Source organism: Seriola dumerili, unplaced genomic scaffold, assembly GCF_002260705.1.
Source record: "Seriola dumerili isolate Sdu_G_001 unplaced genomic scaffold, Sdu_1.0 BDQW01000191.1, whole genome shotgun sequence".
Taxonomy (NCBI): domain Eukaryota; kingdom Metazoa; phylum Chordata; class Actinopteri; order Carangiformes; family Carangidae; genus Seriola; species Seriola dumerili.
The window spans coordinates 7,759,387-7,776,528 of NW_019174446.1; the positions used below are offsets into that span (position 1 = coordinate 7,759,387).

A 17,142-nucleotide genomic window follows, 5' to 3' on the forward strand; every position below is an offset into this window, starting at 1 on the left:
GAGGGGTGAAGGGACTTATCTGAAGGAGCGCAGCCTTTGACCTGGACAGAGAGAGGTGTTTCGCTGTCGCCTGTTCCCCGGAGCTCAATCCTCTTCTCCTTAAACCGATCCTTTGATCCTTTCTTTTTTTTGCCACCTCCAGTTTACTCAGAGTTTTCAGTTCTAGATCCCAGTACTGGTTTCTTTTCCTTCATTTCCTTGTCTCACTTCTCACGTTGTTTCTGCTTCAGCCTCCTTTGATCTCCTTTGTTTGAGCTTCCCCCCTCTCCCAGCTCAGGTGTCTCTGATTTATAACCCCTCCTCCCTCCTCTTGTGTGTGATGTCACTTCCTACTCACTATCCTGCCCTGCTACAATTTTTCAGTGAATTCTTATTGATTTAAGATGTTTAGCATGAACCAAGGTTTCCCTATAAGCACATTCATTCAAAACCACTCATCAAGTTCTGTCACATTCAATGATTCTGATGCAAGTAGGGTTTAATGCCACAGAACTTCACCATTGCATATCTGATTGTATTTAATACATTTGTAAAAGAAGACAACAAGACAAATGAAGACTTACAGAAATGTCCCCAGCTGCACCCTGTTCTCTGGCTACATTTGTCATATCGGAAGCTAACTTTGGGAGTGTCACTGGCTTACTGAAGAGAGTGACAACACACAGTGACAACACTGAAATGAATCAGTGAATCAGTTAGTGAATGAGTAGGCTATTGAGAGCAGCTGATGGAAAAGGGGAGAAGTTTCTTTCAACATACTGTATCCAAACCACTGGACCCTGGCATCCAGACTTATGAGAATTGTCAGCTGAAGATCACTTCACAGCTGAAAAATTCTTACTCTTCAAACGCTGTGGTAACACTAATCAACCATCTCTAAGGAACTGACAGAGGATCTGACAATTAGGTTAATTGATGGCTACAAAGCATGGGAGACAACAAAAAAATATCAAGGAACTGTCTGAAATATCACTACAATAAAACATCACGTCTGATGGACAGAAAGGCAAAGCAATACCTCACAAGAGTGCAAAGGACCTGCAGGAAGGTTTAATTGACACAAGAGTGGTGGTGCACCATTCCACACACAGAACTGATGCATTGATGAACAGAGACTCCATAGAAGAGTCATCAGAAAAAAATCCTACCTGTGACCTCATAACAAAAGCCAACGCCTGAAGTATGCAAAGCAACATCTGGATAAGCCAGAGTGATTTTGGAAACAATCGCTGTGGACGGATGAAGTTCAAATTGAGGACTTTGACCACAATCCTGAAAAAAGGAGCAGCATTTGATGAAAAGTACACCTTGCTAACTTTTAACGATGGAAGTATATCCAATATTCTTTAGCGTTGTGAGGTAGCCAGTGGCACAGGAACCATTGCACTGATATTTGGTTGCAAATTCTAGATCCAAATGTCATGCAGTCAGTCAAGAAAGCCTAAGTGGCTTCTACAACAGGACAATGATCCAAAGCATACCTCAATATTCACCATGAACCACTTCAAGAAACACAAGCTGAAGCTTTTGGAATTGCCCACTGACTTGAATATCACTGAAAATTTGTGGGTAGATTTTAAACATGTAAATATCTCAGCCTTTGAATATCTCAGAACTCTTCAGGAAGAGTGGGTTAAATTTCATAAAGACTCTTAGCTGCTACAAAAAGCATTTGCAATTAGTGATATCTGCTGGATTTTTTTTCTATACTATGTACAGACTTAGTAGGGTGCCCAAACCCTTGCACATGCCACAATAACTGCTTAATTTCTTACTTTTTTAAGTTCATGAAATAAAAAGGAATAGTGCACTTACCTTAACAAAAAAGGCTAATTTTTCTTCTTTTCACTTTAAAAACCAACAAGTTACCCTGGGGGGTTCCCACACTTTTGCATACAGCTGTCACTTAGATGTGTTTGTTTTAATGTTGCCATGTTTCATCAGTTACAATTTTAGAAGACATCACATCTTATCAATATTAGGACTTTCTGCATGTACTTTTACTTTTAATTATTGTGCAAAAAAAGTAAGTAAGTATTAATATTTGTTTTTTTTAAAAAGAACCTTACTTTTGTGAATTTATCCCATCAAAGGTCCTAATCATCCTCTCATTAAGTTCCTCCTCAAATCTTTTCTTCTGAGACTTTGTCCTGTAATGGGTAACAAGAAAACACAGAATATCTTTTAAGTTCATATAATATTAGTCACACACATCAAAGCCTCTAGCCGTAGTCTAGTCTTATTAAACATCTTGTCGTCTGTCTCTGTACTGTTAAGGGATGAGGATAATCCTGCCAAAGAAAATTCTGCTGGAGCTGTAAATTGAGCAGCTTGCCTTTCTGATCTCCTCTGGAAGTGATACTGCCCCATCGGCACATCCTAGACACAGAGAAAGAGGAGAGCGATTTGTTACAAATTACAGCTGAACTTCCCCATCATCTAAATCACAAAATATTTGTAGCAAAAATTACACACAGCGGTGTTGATCTTCCCATTCTCATTAGTCATGCTGTCTCTGTGGTGCAGGTTGGCAAAGGGCTTCGCTGCTCCCCACGACTCCAGGTAGCGGGTCATCCTGACAGAGGCCCTCATCTTTGCTCCATCTAGAGTGTGTCTGGGACGGTAATGATGCTGTGGGCTCCGACGCTCCACCTGCACATACATCGAAATTGCATTATTTTATTGCATTTTATTCAATGTCCAATATTCATTGTTGTGTTGTAAATGTTGTGGTACCTTTGGGTTGATGACCAGATACGTGATGACTCCATGCTCCTTTAGGTAGGGGTCCCTTTCCTGTCCATCCCCATCTTCCACCTTATAGACACCATTCAGGTGCTCTAGTGTCACTGAAGTGATGTGGACTCGTCTGGCAAGAGACAATTGTGAACAATCAACAAATGGATTTTCTATAAACGTTAATTATGGCTCTGCCTATACCCTTCAGCAAGGACTGACAGTAACCAACCAGACAAGACTGATGCCAAACACCAAAACACCACCACAATATAATAATGCCTAATACAAATGGAAACAAGTGCTTCTATAATTTACTTCTAGTTCACTCACCCTGGTACACCTCCTGCCTCCATATGATTGGCCAATGTGACATCATGTGACCAAACGTCATACTGCCATTTTTGAAGTCCAATCACACCACACAGGACATTCCCTGAATGCACACCAACACGCATGTTGATGTCAACCCCTGTGGCATCTCGCACTTTCCTGTCATGCACCAAAAACAGACATTTATTAATATGAAGCAATAAAAAATAATCAGCCATACCATGCATCTCTTTAGGAAAGAGAACAAATGCTTCACTCTTTGACCTTTATAGTGTATGCAAAGAACTAAAACACCTGCCACAGTATTCTTAAAGTTTTCAGAGTAAACCAAGTCTGCAAGTTAACAAACATGCTTCTCCTGATTTCAAATATTCTTTGACTCAGGTCACCAAATTAAAATGTGCCATTACATTTTCAACAATCAGACAACAGCATTAATCTGATCATGGCCAAATTATTAGCATGCATGTAAACATACTGTGAAGTTCCACAATTAAACTTCATTATTTGATGCAGGTCGGTCTTTCTATTTTAGTTAATTCTGTCACATTCCCCTCCACTTTGTCTCAGGCTGATGCCTAGAGATAAGATAGGAACTCATGATTACCACCGCAACACTTAAACATATTTGATTCAGCTAAATTGGCAATCAAGAAAACATCTCCAAATCTGAACTACTTGTTAGCAAGTATTTATCATTACAGATAGGGGTGTTTCAATATATGTAGCTCAAAAAGCACTCCATTTTAAAAGTAGTACCTTACAATTTTCTGAAGTGTAATGAGACTTTTGAGAGTCTTTAGGGTATAGCTAAGTTAACAGACAAAAATCCTCATGAAGCAATATTTCAGTACTGTTAGCAGCATGTAATTTCAGTTTTCATGTGGTTGCAGAATGATGAATGAGCTACTGCTGTGCATGTTTCCTCATCTATTTACATTTAATTTCAGGTCAAATATTTTCACATATTTTGACATCACTAATGTCAAAGGAATACCAAACAATAGTAATGTAGACTTGGGGGATGCATTACCTCAGACATATTGTAACAGAGGCAAACAAGTATTTCAAAAATGGGCTTGTTGTTCTTTAGTAGCACTGTTATGTAACTGGCACTTACTTGATGGCCTCACACATGTCCAGACCCATTTTCACACAGTTCTTAGCATGGTTTGGTAGAGACTCTGGCAGTCCAGACACACAGTAGTAACAGTCGCCTAGGATTTTGATCCGCATACATTCATTCTCCTGCACATACAAAGGTGGAAGACAGACTCACATACATGGGGTCAGATAATGGTCAAATGGATAAGACAGTAGAGGCGGCTTTTTAATTTAATCACACAATAACCCTTTGAGGCAAAATCCACCCTCAGATTTTATATATTCAACATGCCTTATAGCTATACTGTGTTATACTCCATTAATGATACTGTGAGTGGAAAAATTGAGTTTCTATGTTTTCTATGATTGTTTTGTCCATATATGACTCAACAGCAAATAGTAAAGGGACAAGTTCTTGGTCTTTGATTTTGAGAGACTGATATCAAAACCTGATATATTATGTTTACAAGTAAGAGTGAAGATTTCTGGTGAAAAAATGTTTTTGTCAAGATATTTGTACTACATTTTGCAAATATCTCAGACTGAAGTAAGATCATCCTTGCTTGACCAGGTATTTGCAGGAGTAAGACAAATTCATCATTAGACAAGAAAGAGTAATCATAAATGTAAGATAGATCATAATAGCTGGCTCATAGCAGCATTTAGGGTGGATTTTACCATAAGATATGGCAGTGAGTATAGTGATATATGACTTGTTATCATGTCATCTTCAATGGAAAAGCAAAATTAGCACTTTGTTAGGATGTGTTGTCTAGTGACAGGGTCCAGTAATGAAATGTTTACCTTAGCAATTTGATCAAATTTGCCAAACAGCTCATTCAGCATATGCACCAGCTCTCCAGGTGAACAGTCACTGGCCAGCCGGGTGAAACCAACTATATCAGCATACAGTATACTAGAGATGGAAAAATATATATCAATGTACTATAATATAATGGTTGTTTAAGTTTTCCATGGAGAACTGTAGTTTTAAAATCTGACAATACATCTGAGCTCCTCTATTTCCTATCTGTGAACCTGTGAATCTGACAAACATACAGTATCTACAAATCTCACACATAAATCCAAATAAATAATACATACCTGACATTAGTATGTCTCTGGACATAGAGATTATGAAAATTGTTTGTGTTCTCAATCTGGCCGAAGTTTGGACCCTTCAGTCTCTGGATGATCTCAGCTTTCATCACACGGGCGATGTGAGCTGGCAACAGTGACAACAGGAGACGCTCCTGACGGCAATAACATAAAGAGAGAAGAAGAAGCCGTATAAGGATGGGTAGGAAAATCAAGGAAGACAATAATAATCTTATTTTAAAACAATTAACATTAATTAACTGCCCAACAGTTGGCTAATTTATCCAGTATTTTCTGTCAGAGACTCGCTGCTTCAATGCCCCAAAGATTCACTCACTGTCACTGGCATGACCAAAATCAAATGTGATTAATAATGAAAAGGCTAAACAAGCTGTCAGTTCAGATATTTATGTGTAGTCAAATTAAGAAAGTATAATGATTAAAGACCTTGACTTTACACTGAAAAAGTTTTACAAATTGATATTTAAACGAAATCGTCCCAAATAAAAGTGTGAAGCGTTAACATTTAATGACAGGACACAAAAGCTGTTACTATTATGTTGCCAGCCTCTATAAAAGCTTCAAATGCAGGTGAAGGTTAATTGGGTACTACATTGTGTCTAGTTGACTTACTGTTACTCAAATCAACATTTTTTTTTTTTTTTTTTAAACAGAGCTCATTATTTTATTGCCAGCCACTGGAGGACAGACTCATCCCTTATTCTTTTCTTTAATGGTAGCTTAACCAACTCTGTATTTCTCTTTGATGCAACTGTAGATTTTACTTTTAGTCAACAGCAAAGTAATTAGCAAATAAAACTCCTCTTAGGATGAAGAAAAGTTCAAGATGAAACACTTAATTAAGCTAATGTCACCTCCAACCTGACAAGTTTTCTGCACCATTGATCATCATCTCCCTGCAATGCTGCTGAGGCTCAATGGGTTCTATCTACAAGAGAGGTCCATGGTGGCTGCTAACCAACTCTGCCAGGATTTTGGGTTTATGATGAATACACATAGTCCCCCTTGGACCACTTATACCAGAAATGTATGCACTCACTGTACTGCAGGGCACTTTGGATAAAAGCAAGCAGCTAACAGCATATATTATGAGTGCACTGAGCGCCTGAGAGAAATATATCTCAGAACTGTTACTACCGTCTGTCGCAAGGCAACAGCAGCACTCCAGGGTTACTGCAAAACACTCCACCAAAGGCATTTACTGTTGTAACAACACAAGCTGGATTCACCATAGGGATAAGCTGCTGCACCCCAAGCCTGGGATTTCACAACAGCAGCTAGACTCACCTTGTTCTGACCAAGCTACAACTGCAACAGCTGTAGTAAATAGGTAGCTACATCCCAGACTCGGACAGCAGTAATATTTTTGGAACTGGCATTTGCACACTAACGGCATTCCAACAAGGTTTTAAGTTTTTTCAAAGGACTTATGAATATGAGGTAGCCAAGAAATGTGTTTAGATGGATGTTGAAAAGGAATCTGACAGATTTATATGAAAAGACAAACGATTCAGTGGGACAATACCTACAAAATGTTACTTCATGTTTCTCAATCATGCAAAGCAGGGAAAGGAAAATAAGACATGCCTAGTTATGTAACAAAGAGACCCATCACTATCATCACTTTCGTTTAAGTCTTATCGCCTGTATTTGAGATATTGTATCTGATCAAGAACACATTTGACAAATGCTGTAGGGCACCCTTACGTCAGTGTTATTCTGGAGACGTTGTGAAGTATGAATCACATATATTTGCCTATAGCTGTGTCAATATCTAGTCAATGTTATCCAAAATGCTGCACAGGACGAACACAAACATGCAGATGTATCAATGGAAGGAAGTACAGATGGACCTGAGCATATCGGATCATTCAGTCCATAGCCTTATTGTAGTACATGAAAATATAGTTGCAGATCTTGTTGAATCTTGTTAATCACCTGCAGAGGTTTCAACCACCAGTCATAGGATGCTGAGGAACCTTCACTACTGAGAATTTAGCACATGCAGTAGGCTCCAGGGACTTAAGATTATCATTACACTAATTGAGGTCATTAACAATTACCACATTCTATAAAACACAACCCCTGACACAAATTCTCTGGGGACTCCTTCCTTTCCTAAACCACAGAAATCAAGCATTGACAGCTACAGTAGGGCCCAAAAGTCTGGGACCACTTTCCTATTAACTTGAATGGGAAAGTAAATGTTTGCAGAGTGAATCTTTAACACCATTAATTGTATAACACAAAGATATACATGGATTTTTGATGAAAAAAAAAAAAAAAAAAAAAAAACTCATCTGCACTGAAAAAACATATTGCTAAACATTACAACGCTGATGAAAAAATATTTTTACAAAAATGGGCCACAAACAAGCCTTTTTGGATTAGCATCAGTTATTTTGCTCTGGAGTCCTGTTTGTGCCACATTGTTGTTTTAATTTACACTGTCATCATCATTATCATCCATCTTACATAATCCATTCATGCAAATTTTTACTCCCCATCACTGTAATCATCACGGTAATCAACACTATCATAATTACCATCCACACTACTACATATACTCAATCACTCACTGCCTGCCTGACTTTCACTTGCTCACTGGTCATTAAGACTAATTGACCACTTTACCTGTTGTCTCTTCTCAAACTCCAGTTTAATTGGGGACTTGATGCAGTTGCAGGTGTCCTGATAGGTCTGTTTTAGTGCCAACTCCATCAGATGTTTGTGATATGCCCCTGCCATGTTGCCACACATGAAAATGATAATATTGGCCAAAATCTGTACAGGAACAGAGAACAGACAAAACTAGTATTAGATAAATATCAGACAAACGATAATCTTCAAGTCAAATATATTAATAGGGTGAATGGTAAACTGGCATATACTGAAAAGAGCAGAAACAAAGCTTTAAAATGAAATACACTGAACATTACTATCTGCGGGTGTATTATCTGTTGTATTGTACATAAATGAAATAGGCAGTATCAGAAAAGCCATTTTATCTCCAATATCCAGGTTAAAGATAGATATATAGCTTTGATCAAGGATCAGGCCATAAAATTGCTACTGTCCAATGTTCCAACATGAAAACACTAATATGCTTTAATCATTCGAAGTCTTGAGGAGGCAATGAGTTTTTGTGAAGTGAGTCCAAAGATAACGAAAAACCACCTCCGAAGTCAGAAATAGGCAAAAAGCTTTTCTTGGCAACTGAGATCTTGCAGTGATGTCGACATCCAGCACCGCACACTATATTTAAGTACAATGTGGCATTCATAAACAAAACAGCTTTCATTTCATTCTCTAGTGAATCAGTTTGCATTGTGTATTCCCAGCATCAGCTTTACTGTGGCTTGATCAGATTTTCCTCTACCCTGCTAATGGAAAAAAAGACACACAATTAAAGAAAAACTAAATAAATACAACCAGTGGCAAAGTCTACACCTCTTGTCTACATAAATACTTTCCAATAAGCTCAGGTTCATTGCACACAGGGAGGCCTGTATGTTCCTTAATTAGTGTGATTACAGCAAACACCACATCCCGATACAGGCTTGATTTGACCATGGCATGGCCTAAGTAATACAGCTGCTGTTAATCATAGTCACACTTGTGTAAGGATCACTGAATGATATAGATCATTCTAAGTACAACAATCCTAACTGATTATACGTAATTTTATTAATTATAAGTAATTTTACTAGTGGGTAGCCAACATTTTCTAAACCATTTTGTTACACCTTTGTTAATGAATATAAGCTTAGTTTAGTAAAGAAAATCTGGAGCTAATGTTTGAAACCTGAAACTCATAAGATGACCATGCATTGGCCCTGTTAACTCTGATCTCCCAACTTTTATCAACTTTAACTGAAATGCAATGGCCTTTCTAGTTTTTTATATCAACAACACTTGGTTATGTCTGTAAACAAAAAAGTGATATCTCTTGTTTTGGAACTTCTTCAGCTTTATTTGAGCCTAACGCTCACAAAACATCCTAATCTGATTGAAGTATAGTTGAACAGATAAAAACTAAGTCTGGCTGAGCCTGACAAGCTGAGTCTGAAACGTTCTGAGAGGAAAATTGTACAGTGCAACAATCCTTTTGATTTTGGTAATTTGGCATTTTACCTTCACATTACCTTCAGACCAAATTTAACATTCTTTGCTCAATTAGGTTTTGATAATCTAGAATAGATCTAGAATTGGTAGAGAAATAGAAAAGGCTGATGTTCAAGGACAATCATAAAAATAACTAATATTTTCAGTCAATATCACTCTGTAACAGAGGAGAATACAAAACAACAAACTGTTAAATATGATATTTAAGGATAAATGCTTACTCCTACCAAAGGGCTTCCCTATACCCACAGAGTGGTAATTGCAATGTGTGAGAAGGGCAGGCTATTCAGTTTATTTTCATTTCAAGACAGTGCTTTACTTTCATTCACACTTCCATGCATCCCTCATGGCAGCACTACACAGGAAGGTCCATTACAGGAACTATTATGATAGGATGTGGCCCAGTGATGACAGGTGAATGTATAAAATCTCAGGAGGGCTTATTAACTTGAGCTCAATATTTTGCAATTTAAAGCAAATGGACAATTTTATGGTTCTCTCCTATCACATTTTAAGTAAGAATATTTTCTCACTCTCCTTCACATTCACACTCTTTCATACACACTCCTATTCATATTCTCTCATTTGCCTGCCTTGTCTCATTCTCACCAATTTCCCTTTCACTTGTAGTCTCCGTCTTTCCAGCATAATTGTGACCTTACTGTCACACTGACTATTGGCAATTTGCTTTCTCTCTTTTCTGATGCTAATGTGCCCCAAAGATTTACATTCTAGAACCAGGAGAATAAACCTTTGACCTTCTGCATAAAGAACAAACATTTTCAGTGATAATACTCACAGAGCATTAAAAAAAAAAGTATAAAACTGTCCACATCATGTATGTCAGCTCACAAAGGTTGTGATGAGAACTGGATTATCAATGCACTAGTGCACTGCCAAGAGAGAAGTTGTAAATTCAGTAAAAAAGATTTATATCAGACTCTACATAAGTGAATCTTACTTTTGACATTGTAAGACTAGTCTCTCTATTCTAGAACAGCAAGCCAGACAAAAGGCAGGTACAAATACACATACATAGAGATGTATGTAACTATACTTATGAATACCTCCCACAGATGATCTGCACATACAGTGGGGTCCAAAAGTCTGAGACCACTTTCCCATTCACTTAAATGGGAATGTGATCTGAGATATTTGGACCCCAGTATATATGGTTAAAAACTGTCAATTTCCAATTTTTTTGGCAGCGTCAGTGCTAACATGGTTTATTTTCACTAACAGTGAAGGCCTGATACTTCCTGCTGTTCTCTATTGAATGACAAGACAATAACTATTCAGCAGCACTATTCAATAACTGTTCCATAACCAGGACCTAGAGCGTGCAATACCTATAAAATATGTCTCACCCAATAACAAACCCATAATGAGAAGTACAGATGTATACAGTGTCCTTACTGGGAAAATAGGTTCTGATTTGTACACATGCTGCTCCAAATATTTATCAGATAAATGTGTTAAGCACTGTGAATACACCAGCAACATACCTGTCACTCCTTTATATTTGACAAAAGCAAGCATGAGGGGAGAGGCCATATACATGAGTGTGGTCTGCTGGCTGGGTTTATGTTCGCATCTATTCACTGAATATATTATTTAATTTATAGTTTATTATCCCTTCTTTGGACATTTCCAAACAATGAATGAGGACACAGAACCCGAGTTTTATTTTTTTCCAAATTAAAAGGTATTACATTTAAAAGCTTGGCTTCATTCAGGACTGTTAGTTTTCAATAGATAATAAATAAAACAGTCTGGACGTTGTGCTACAGAATAGTGTTCAAAGCATAGAGCTCAGACAAGTACACTGAATGATTGAAAGCAGGCACAACAAGATGGACCAGGGCTTTTGTAGGCCGTTTTATAAAAGGGTTTTCAGTAGCCCATATATTGTATGCAATATTTTATAATGTCACTTTAAATAACTCTAAAGCATCATTATATTTAATTGAAAATCCATTCAGCTACCCATACAGTCTCTCTGTGAGCCTGCCAATTAAATTTAGTAGCACTAGAAGTGCCCGTTTGCAATTTTGTAGACCTCAAAACCTATGTGTGATGTTAGATGTAAATTACTACTTCTCTGGGGCTGGTGACGGTGGTGAAAGGAAGGAAGCCTAGGTCACAGGAGAGTGACAACTTATTCAGTGCTTTTATTAAGCAAGTTCACTAAAGTTTGAGTCGTCGCTTCCTGTGCATCAAGAAGATTTCCTTTGATCTTACTTAAAAGTAAAATGCAAAGACAGGTGAGATGCATTTCTCTATTGGAATAGATGTTTTTCTGGCTAAAACAGCAGTCTGATACTTTTCCAACATATTGCAAAAAGCATAAATATAACAAATTTATTTTAATATGTACTGACAAACCCCTAACACAGTGGGTCACCAAATCACACCTTGTATCATCTGCAGGCAAAACAGAGAGAAAATTCATGTATAGTATGTAAAGTTTTGATTGAAACAGACAACATTCAGTTAAACCTGTATGCTACTCCATTAGCTGACACCTGTTAGACAAGACACTGGCAGAAATCCAGGCCATCACAAAGGTCAGCTGGCTGTGTGAATCATCCATACCTCACTGATACACAATTACAGATAACACCAGGTTTAGGTGAAGATGCCCTCTAAAGTGCTTTGGGCCATGCTGCCAAGTTCTGGGATCATCTAAATCAGAAAGCTAAGCTGTATGCAGGCTATTATTGCTGTTATTATACTACCAAGGGTGGAGGAAGACAAATATCAAAATCCAGTAGATATGCTGTCATGATCCATTAAACATAAATTACTACAAGTGCAAATGAGCACCAATAACTTAGCATTGTAGAAATATACCCTTTATTTAAAGACAAATTCTCACTTTGTCAAGAAAAAACAAATTATACCATCCTCAAGAGAGAAGTGTAGCGGAAACTGAGAGACCTAAATCCTGGGTGACATACAATAAAAACATATGGTCTATTTGCTTCAAGCTCAGTTTTCAAATGACAAAGAAGAGAAATAAGAAACCAATGAAAGTTAAATATTAAGTCAGCAAAGGTCGGATTTAAATACAAACCTACTTCCTCTGAAACAGGTAATACATGTAATATGCAACAGCTACTGAGAGTCTTTGTGACATTCTATCAGATAAAGTTTAAATAGAGTGTGGGTGCTGTGATGAATTATTGATGATGTAGCACCCAGCAATTAATAACAAAGAATGCAAATGAAGGCTGTTTTTGGTGTGAGGGCCAAGGTGTGATGTAAAAACAGTGGGCAACTAACATGGCAAGCTAATCACGACACTGAGTTTGAAGTCAGTTTGGAAAAAATCTGACTACTCCAAGGCTCCACACATGCATTGATTTAAAAAAGTTAATGACTTGTCAATAAGGGATCTTTTTCAAATAAAACATGTTTCATCTTCAAATGGTATTCAAATGCTCTAAAGCAGAGCTATGTAGAAATAAAAAAAAGACCTATAAATATAAAAATATACTCCCATCTTTTAGTAACAGGAGGGCTTTCACCTCTTCTATAAATGAATTGGTTCATTAAGACTCCAATGAGCCAGCACTGTAAAGTTCAATGGACTTGTATGCACACTTAGAACAATGCACAATTGCGGACATAAAGTAATTATTATCATTAATGGCTGACATTTACAAACCTATGAAAGGACAGACTGGAGTCTGAAATACTTAAATTACCTGTAATTAGAGTAAATTAAAACCAACATGCCACTGCTACATGCATACTGAATATGAGTATGATTGCCATGCCATTGCCATGGTTAAAATATAAAGCTGCCCGATACAAATATGATGTAAAATGCTAGGCAATGACTCGTTACTGAAACAGCTGTGGGATAACTGTAGAACAGTTTGTAGGATATTTGGACGAACAAATAAAAAACCAACTGGTATTTTTGTTGCAGTTTTCAAGATGTTAGTGCCTATAAACAACAGCAGCTGTTTCAAAGATAGCAGAGAATTTCTCATCCTCTTAGCAAACTTCTTCCCATCAGGTTGCAGTATCTGAACCAGTGACCTTTACATCCCCAACTCTGTAAGCAAGCAACTAATGAGAAATGCAACTCAGGTTGGCGTGCAGTTAAAATAACAGGTCTGCTTCTCAAATGTAAGGATTTGCTTCTTCTAACTGTTGTATTAGTTTATATATCATACAGTTATATATGTATCATTATACTGTATATTGAATACCTGTGGGTTGCATTGTTTGTAATTCAGATAAAGCAATTTAAAGACAGCTTTTTGACATTTTAAGAACTAAATTATTCAAATAGATATATTTCCAACACCTAAAAATATCAGGGAGGGGATCAATAACTGTAAGTCTTAGGCTCTAGAAGAAACAATCTTTAGATGTATCTTTAAGTACACTGCATATTATAAGTATATTCAAGTGATATTACTACAAGTTAAAAATATTTACTTTAGCCCTATGAACAAATTATAACACTAGAAAAAAAATCTTCAATTCTGTGTCCAACCAGAGCTAATTGTTCAGGAAGTCAGATATTGTAATGAAGTCAAGAAGCGTGTTAACCAATTTGCCATCTGATTGAAAAGTATGTGGGAGAGCTACAAACCCATAAGCTATATAGCATGGTAAATGCCATATAGAAAGGTTTTTATAGTTGCTGTTAGGTAGTTACCCCCTGACATTTAAGCCTTAGAGCATCCTATCACTCAACCTCACTGCTCTTATCTAAGAAGAAGTATGTAAGCCTCAGCCTGTCCCAAGACAAAGGATTGAACTGACACTGGCATACTGCCAGTGAAACACAGTCAGAGGAAAATGCATGCATTCACTCTCTCAATCAGACACACACTTACACAGGCATACAAAAAGCACAAATATACAGAGGGCACACACAGACAGAAAGACACATACATTACAGGACTTAATATGGAAAAATCCTGTCTGACAGTACATGTAAGTTGTAAATCGTAATATTGACATATCATAATATAGTTAATTTTCAAGATAAACAACTGAGAAGCTGGATAAAATGCCCTAATAGAAATGTCTGATTCTAGCTAACCCAGCTGTCAATTTAAGGTATTTTATCACATTGATGCAAAAATCATATTAAAAAAATCCAATACCGCCATACAGCAGTTCTGCTCTTTTTGCAGCATGGCCTATTACAACAATACTAAAGGGATTGCTAGTGCGATAAAAACGGTAAGTCAAAAATCCTCAACATTACTTATACAGTTATATTGCCTAAAGCTACTGTACTGCACTATACATGCTGTGTCTTACTGTATATATTAAAAAATTACAAGCATTCAGACCAATACCCAAAATTTCCTTATGGTAAGAGGGACCTATGGACGGTATGTGTGTATGCAATTATGTCTCTATGTGTTCTCACTCAGAGCAGGACACATAATAGAAACACACCATTCATCATTTCCCAGCTCCAAATCAACACACAAAGAAAATGGCTTCTAATCAAATTTGGCCTACAACAAAATGGAAATTCAAGGCCTAATCTTAAGGAACTGTTACAATCAGGCTACAGACAAATGTGTACCTGTCCTAAATTACTAACATTAACTCAGAGACTTACACAGGATACAGTATGTACAAAGATAAAGTGAAGATGAGGCAAAAGTGACAGTACTTAGATTACAGTTGACTGATAGATAGCTGTGGGCAAAGTTATAAGACAACCTGGCAGGATCTGAATGAAATCATGATTGTCATTGACGTCTTTTTAAGCGCTTCATTTAATCCCTACAATTTAAATGCACACAGTATTATGTGTGATAGAAACATTTCATCTACATTGGATCTATGATAAAAACCACAAAATTAACTGCATGAGGTTCTTCAAACTGCTACAAACCTTTATATTGACCTAGACAAAGATTACAGATCTCACCGTTAGCCAAGTTAGTTCAAATAAAGGACAATGTGGGCTTATTAAATCAAGAGAAGAGGGAGGGCAAGATTACGTGAAATACAAATTGAAAAGAAAGGTAGAGAGAAAGAGAAAACAAGAGCTTTTAATTCCAAATAGCGATCTGTAATTGAGTGGCTTGTTTTTAGGCCCAGAATAAAAACACAGTGCAGACACTGTTGTTGTTGTGGGGACAACAAGTCCCAGCCTACCATTGTTGAGTTTATGAGACTCATTATTTTCGGTTTTATTTTCACACAAGCTTCAATCACTAACTTTGCTCAGAGTTCTCAATTCTATCCCAAGGCCTTCTCAAGGATGGAGTGTACAGAAATGACCCCTCTTAAACCACAACTTGTGAGTTCTGGACTTAGACCACATGATGAAACTAGATCTTAAACTTGAAACTTGAATTTAAAATCACTGAAAAAGCTGTGGGATATGGTTGAAAGATAGAAGTGAACCTTGGCTTTACAGTATTTGATCACTGTAGAAAAATGGGGAAAATGCCATTAAGCTACTGATCATGCATCTGTATAATCTGGCTCATAAAATGGAAATTTGGAATGATCAGTATCAATAATATCTGGTAGCAGTTTTTAATGGTGATGTAAAAAATCTGATTCCAAGCCCTGCAATCTACCGAGATCTATCAAAAGCCTTGGCATGCCTTTCATTTGATCTCCCCAGCTGCTGTAGGCCAATGCCATTCTATAATGAGAGCCAGCACCCTACTACTACTACAAGTATTGAAGTGAGTAAGCATCAGGTTATTGGATCCAATATTTTCTGACAGCCACTCAGGTGCTGTTTCCATGGCAGACTGAATGTACTTCCATGTGATTACAGAACACAATGATGAGAGTTATATTGCACTCGTGACAGGTGCAAAAATAAAATCATTCCATAATTATACCTTAATCCTGCTGGAAGGAAGGTATAACATCATCGCTGTTAAACTGAAAATTTCTCTAACTTTTTGAGATGCAGGCTACAGTCATCTAAGGGCATAGATTACAACTGCAAGGTTCCATTTTTCAGGACATGCATGGGGAGTCCTACAAGGACAGACAGTTGTCATTTTTGGACCCTTAAACTATTGACACAAAACATACAAAATCAAAAATTGGAACCAATTATGACCCAGATTTAGAAATCATCAGAATCATCAGAACCACATAGTCTTGGCCCTAAGAAATGTCAAAAAACTGATTAAAAAATATCATCACTGTAACTGACAAATTAAAAGGGATAACCAAGCACAGAGCCAGGATTTGTCTTAGTGTGTGTTTACTAGTGGAAAGAACAAAGTGTTTCCCATCATTATGTTTTACATTCACAGAAGAAATCCAAAAATACGAATCCTGGTATTTTGTTTTGCTAAGATATATTTCAATCACCTATTTGCTTTCACTTCACTGATGCTATCCACTATTTTTTACCAGGGAGATTTTCTTAAAGAGCACTCCTCTCTGGCAGATTTGCTACTGGGACTGTGCTGACAGGCAAGCTGACCTGGTGCACAAGAGGAGCTGGCAGATAGTGACCATGTAGCATAGAGCCCTAGGCTGCCCAGATGCCAGTATGCCCATGCTACAGTTGCACGAAAGAAGAAACGTTAGCGGAAATCAAATAACAGTGCCATCACAGCAAAGTTCACAGACGCAATTAAGAATCTTTGCAAAGGTTTAAGAGAAGGGAACACAAAAAATGCATAAAAATACAGGCACAAGGACCAACACCGAAAACTAGGGAAGAGCTCCAGTTGCACAAGCCATCTATATTTATTT

The 17,142-nt window shown here is 37.3% G+C and overlaps 1 protein-coding gene across 1 annotated transcript in view; it reads right to left on the reverse strand.

Moving 5' to 3' along the window:
• LOC111227902 (adenylate cyclase type 2-like) overlaps positions 1-17,142 on the reverse strand; it is a 60,689-nt gene that overhangs the window by 22,669 nt on the left and 20,878 nt on the right. The window contains exons 4-12 of the mRNA XM_022753643.1: positions 7,927-8,076; positions 5,278-5,426; positions 4,978-5,089; positions 4,190-4,317; positions 3,070-3,228; positions 2,737-2,869; positions 2,476-2,652; positions 2,336-2,379; positions 2,070-2,150 (exon numbers count right to left, since the gene is read on the reverse strand). Of these exons, the coding sequence (XP_022609364.1) occupies positions 2,070-2,150; positions 2,336-2,379; positions 2,476-2,652; positions 2,737-2,869; positions 3,070-3,228; positions 4,190-4,317; positions 4,978-5,089; positions 5,278-5,426; positions 7,927-8,076 (1,133 nt within the window). The remainder of the gene's footprint in view (positions 1-2,069; positions 2,151-2,335; positions 2,380-2,475; positions 2,653-2,736; positions 2,870-3,069; positions 3,229-4,189; positions 4,318-4,977; positions 5,090-5,277; positions 5,427-7,926; positions 8,077-17,142) is intronic.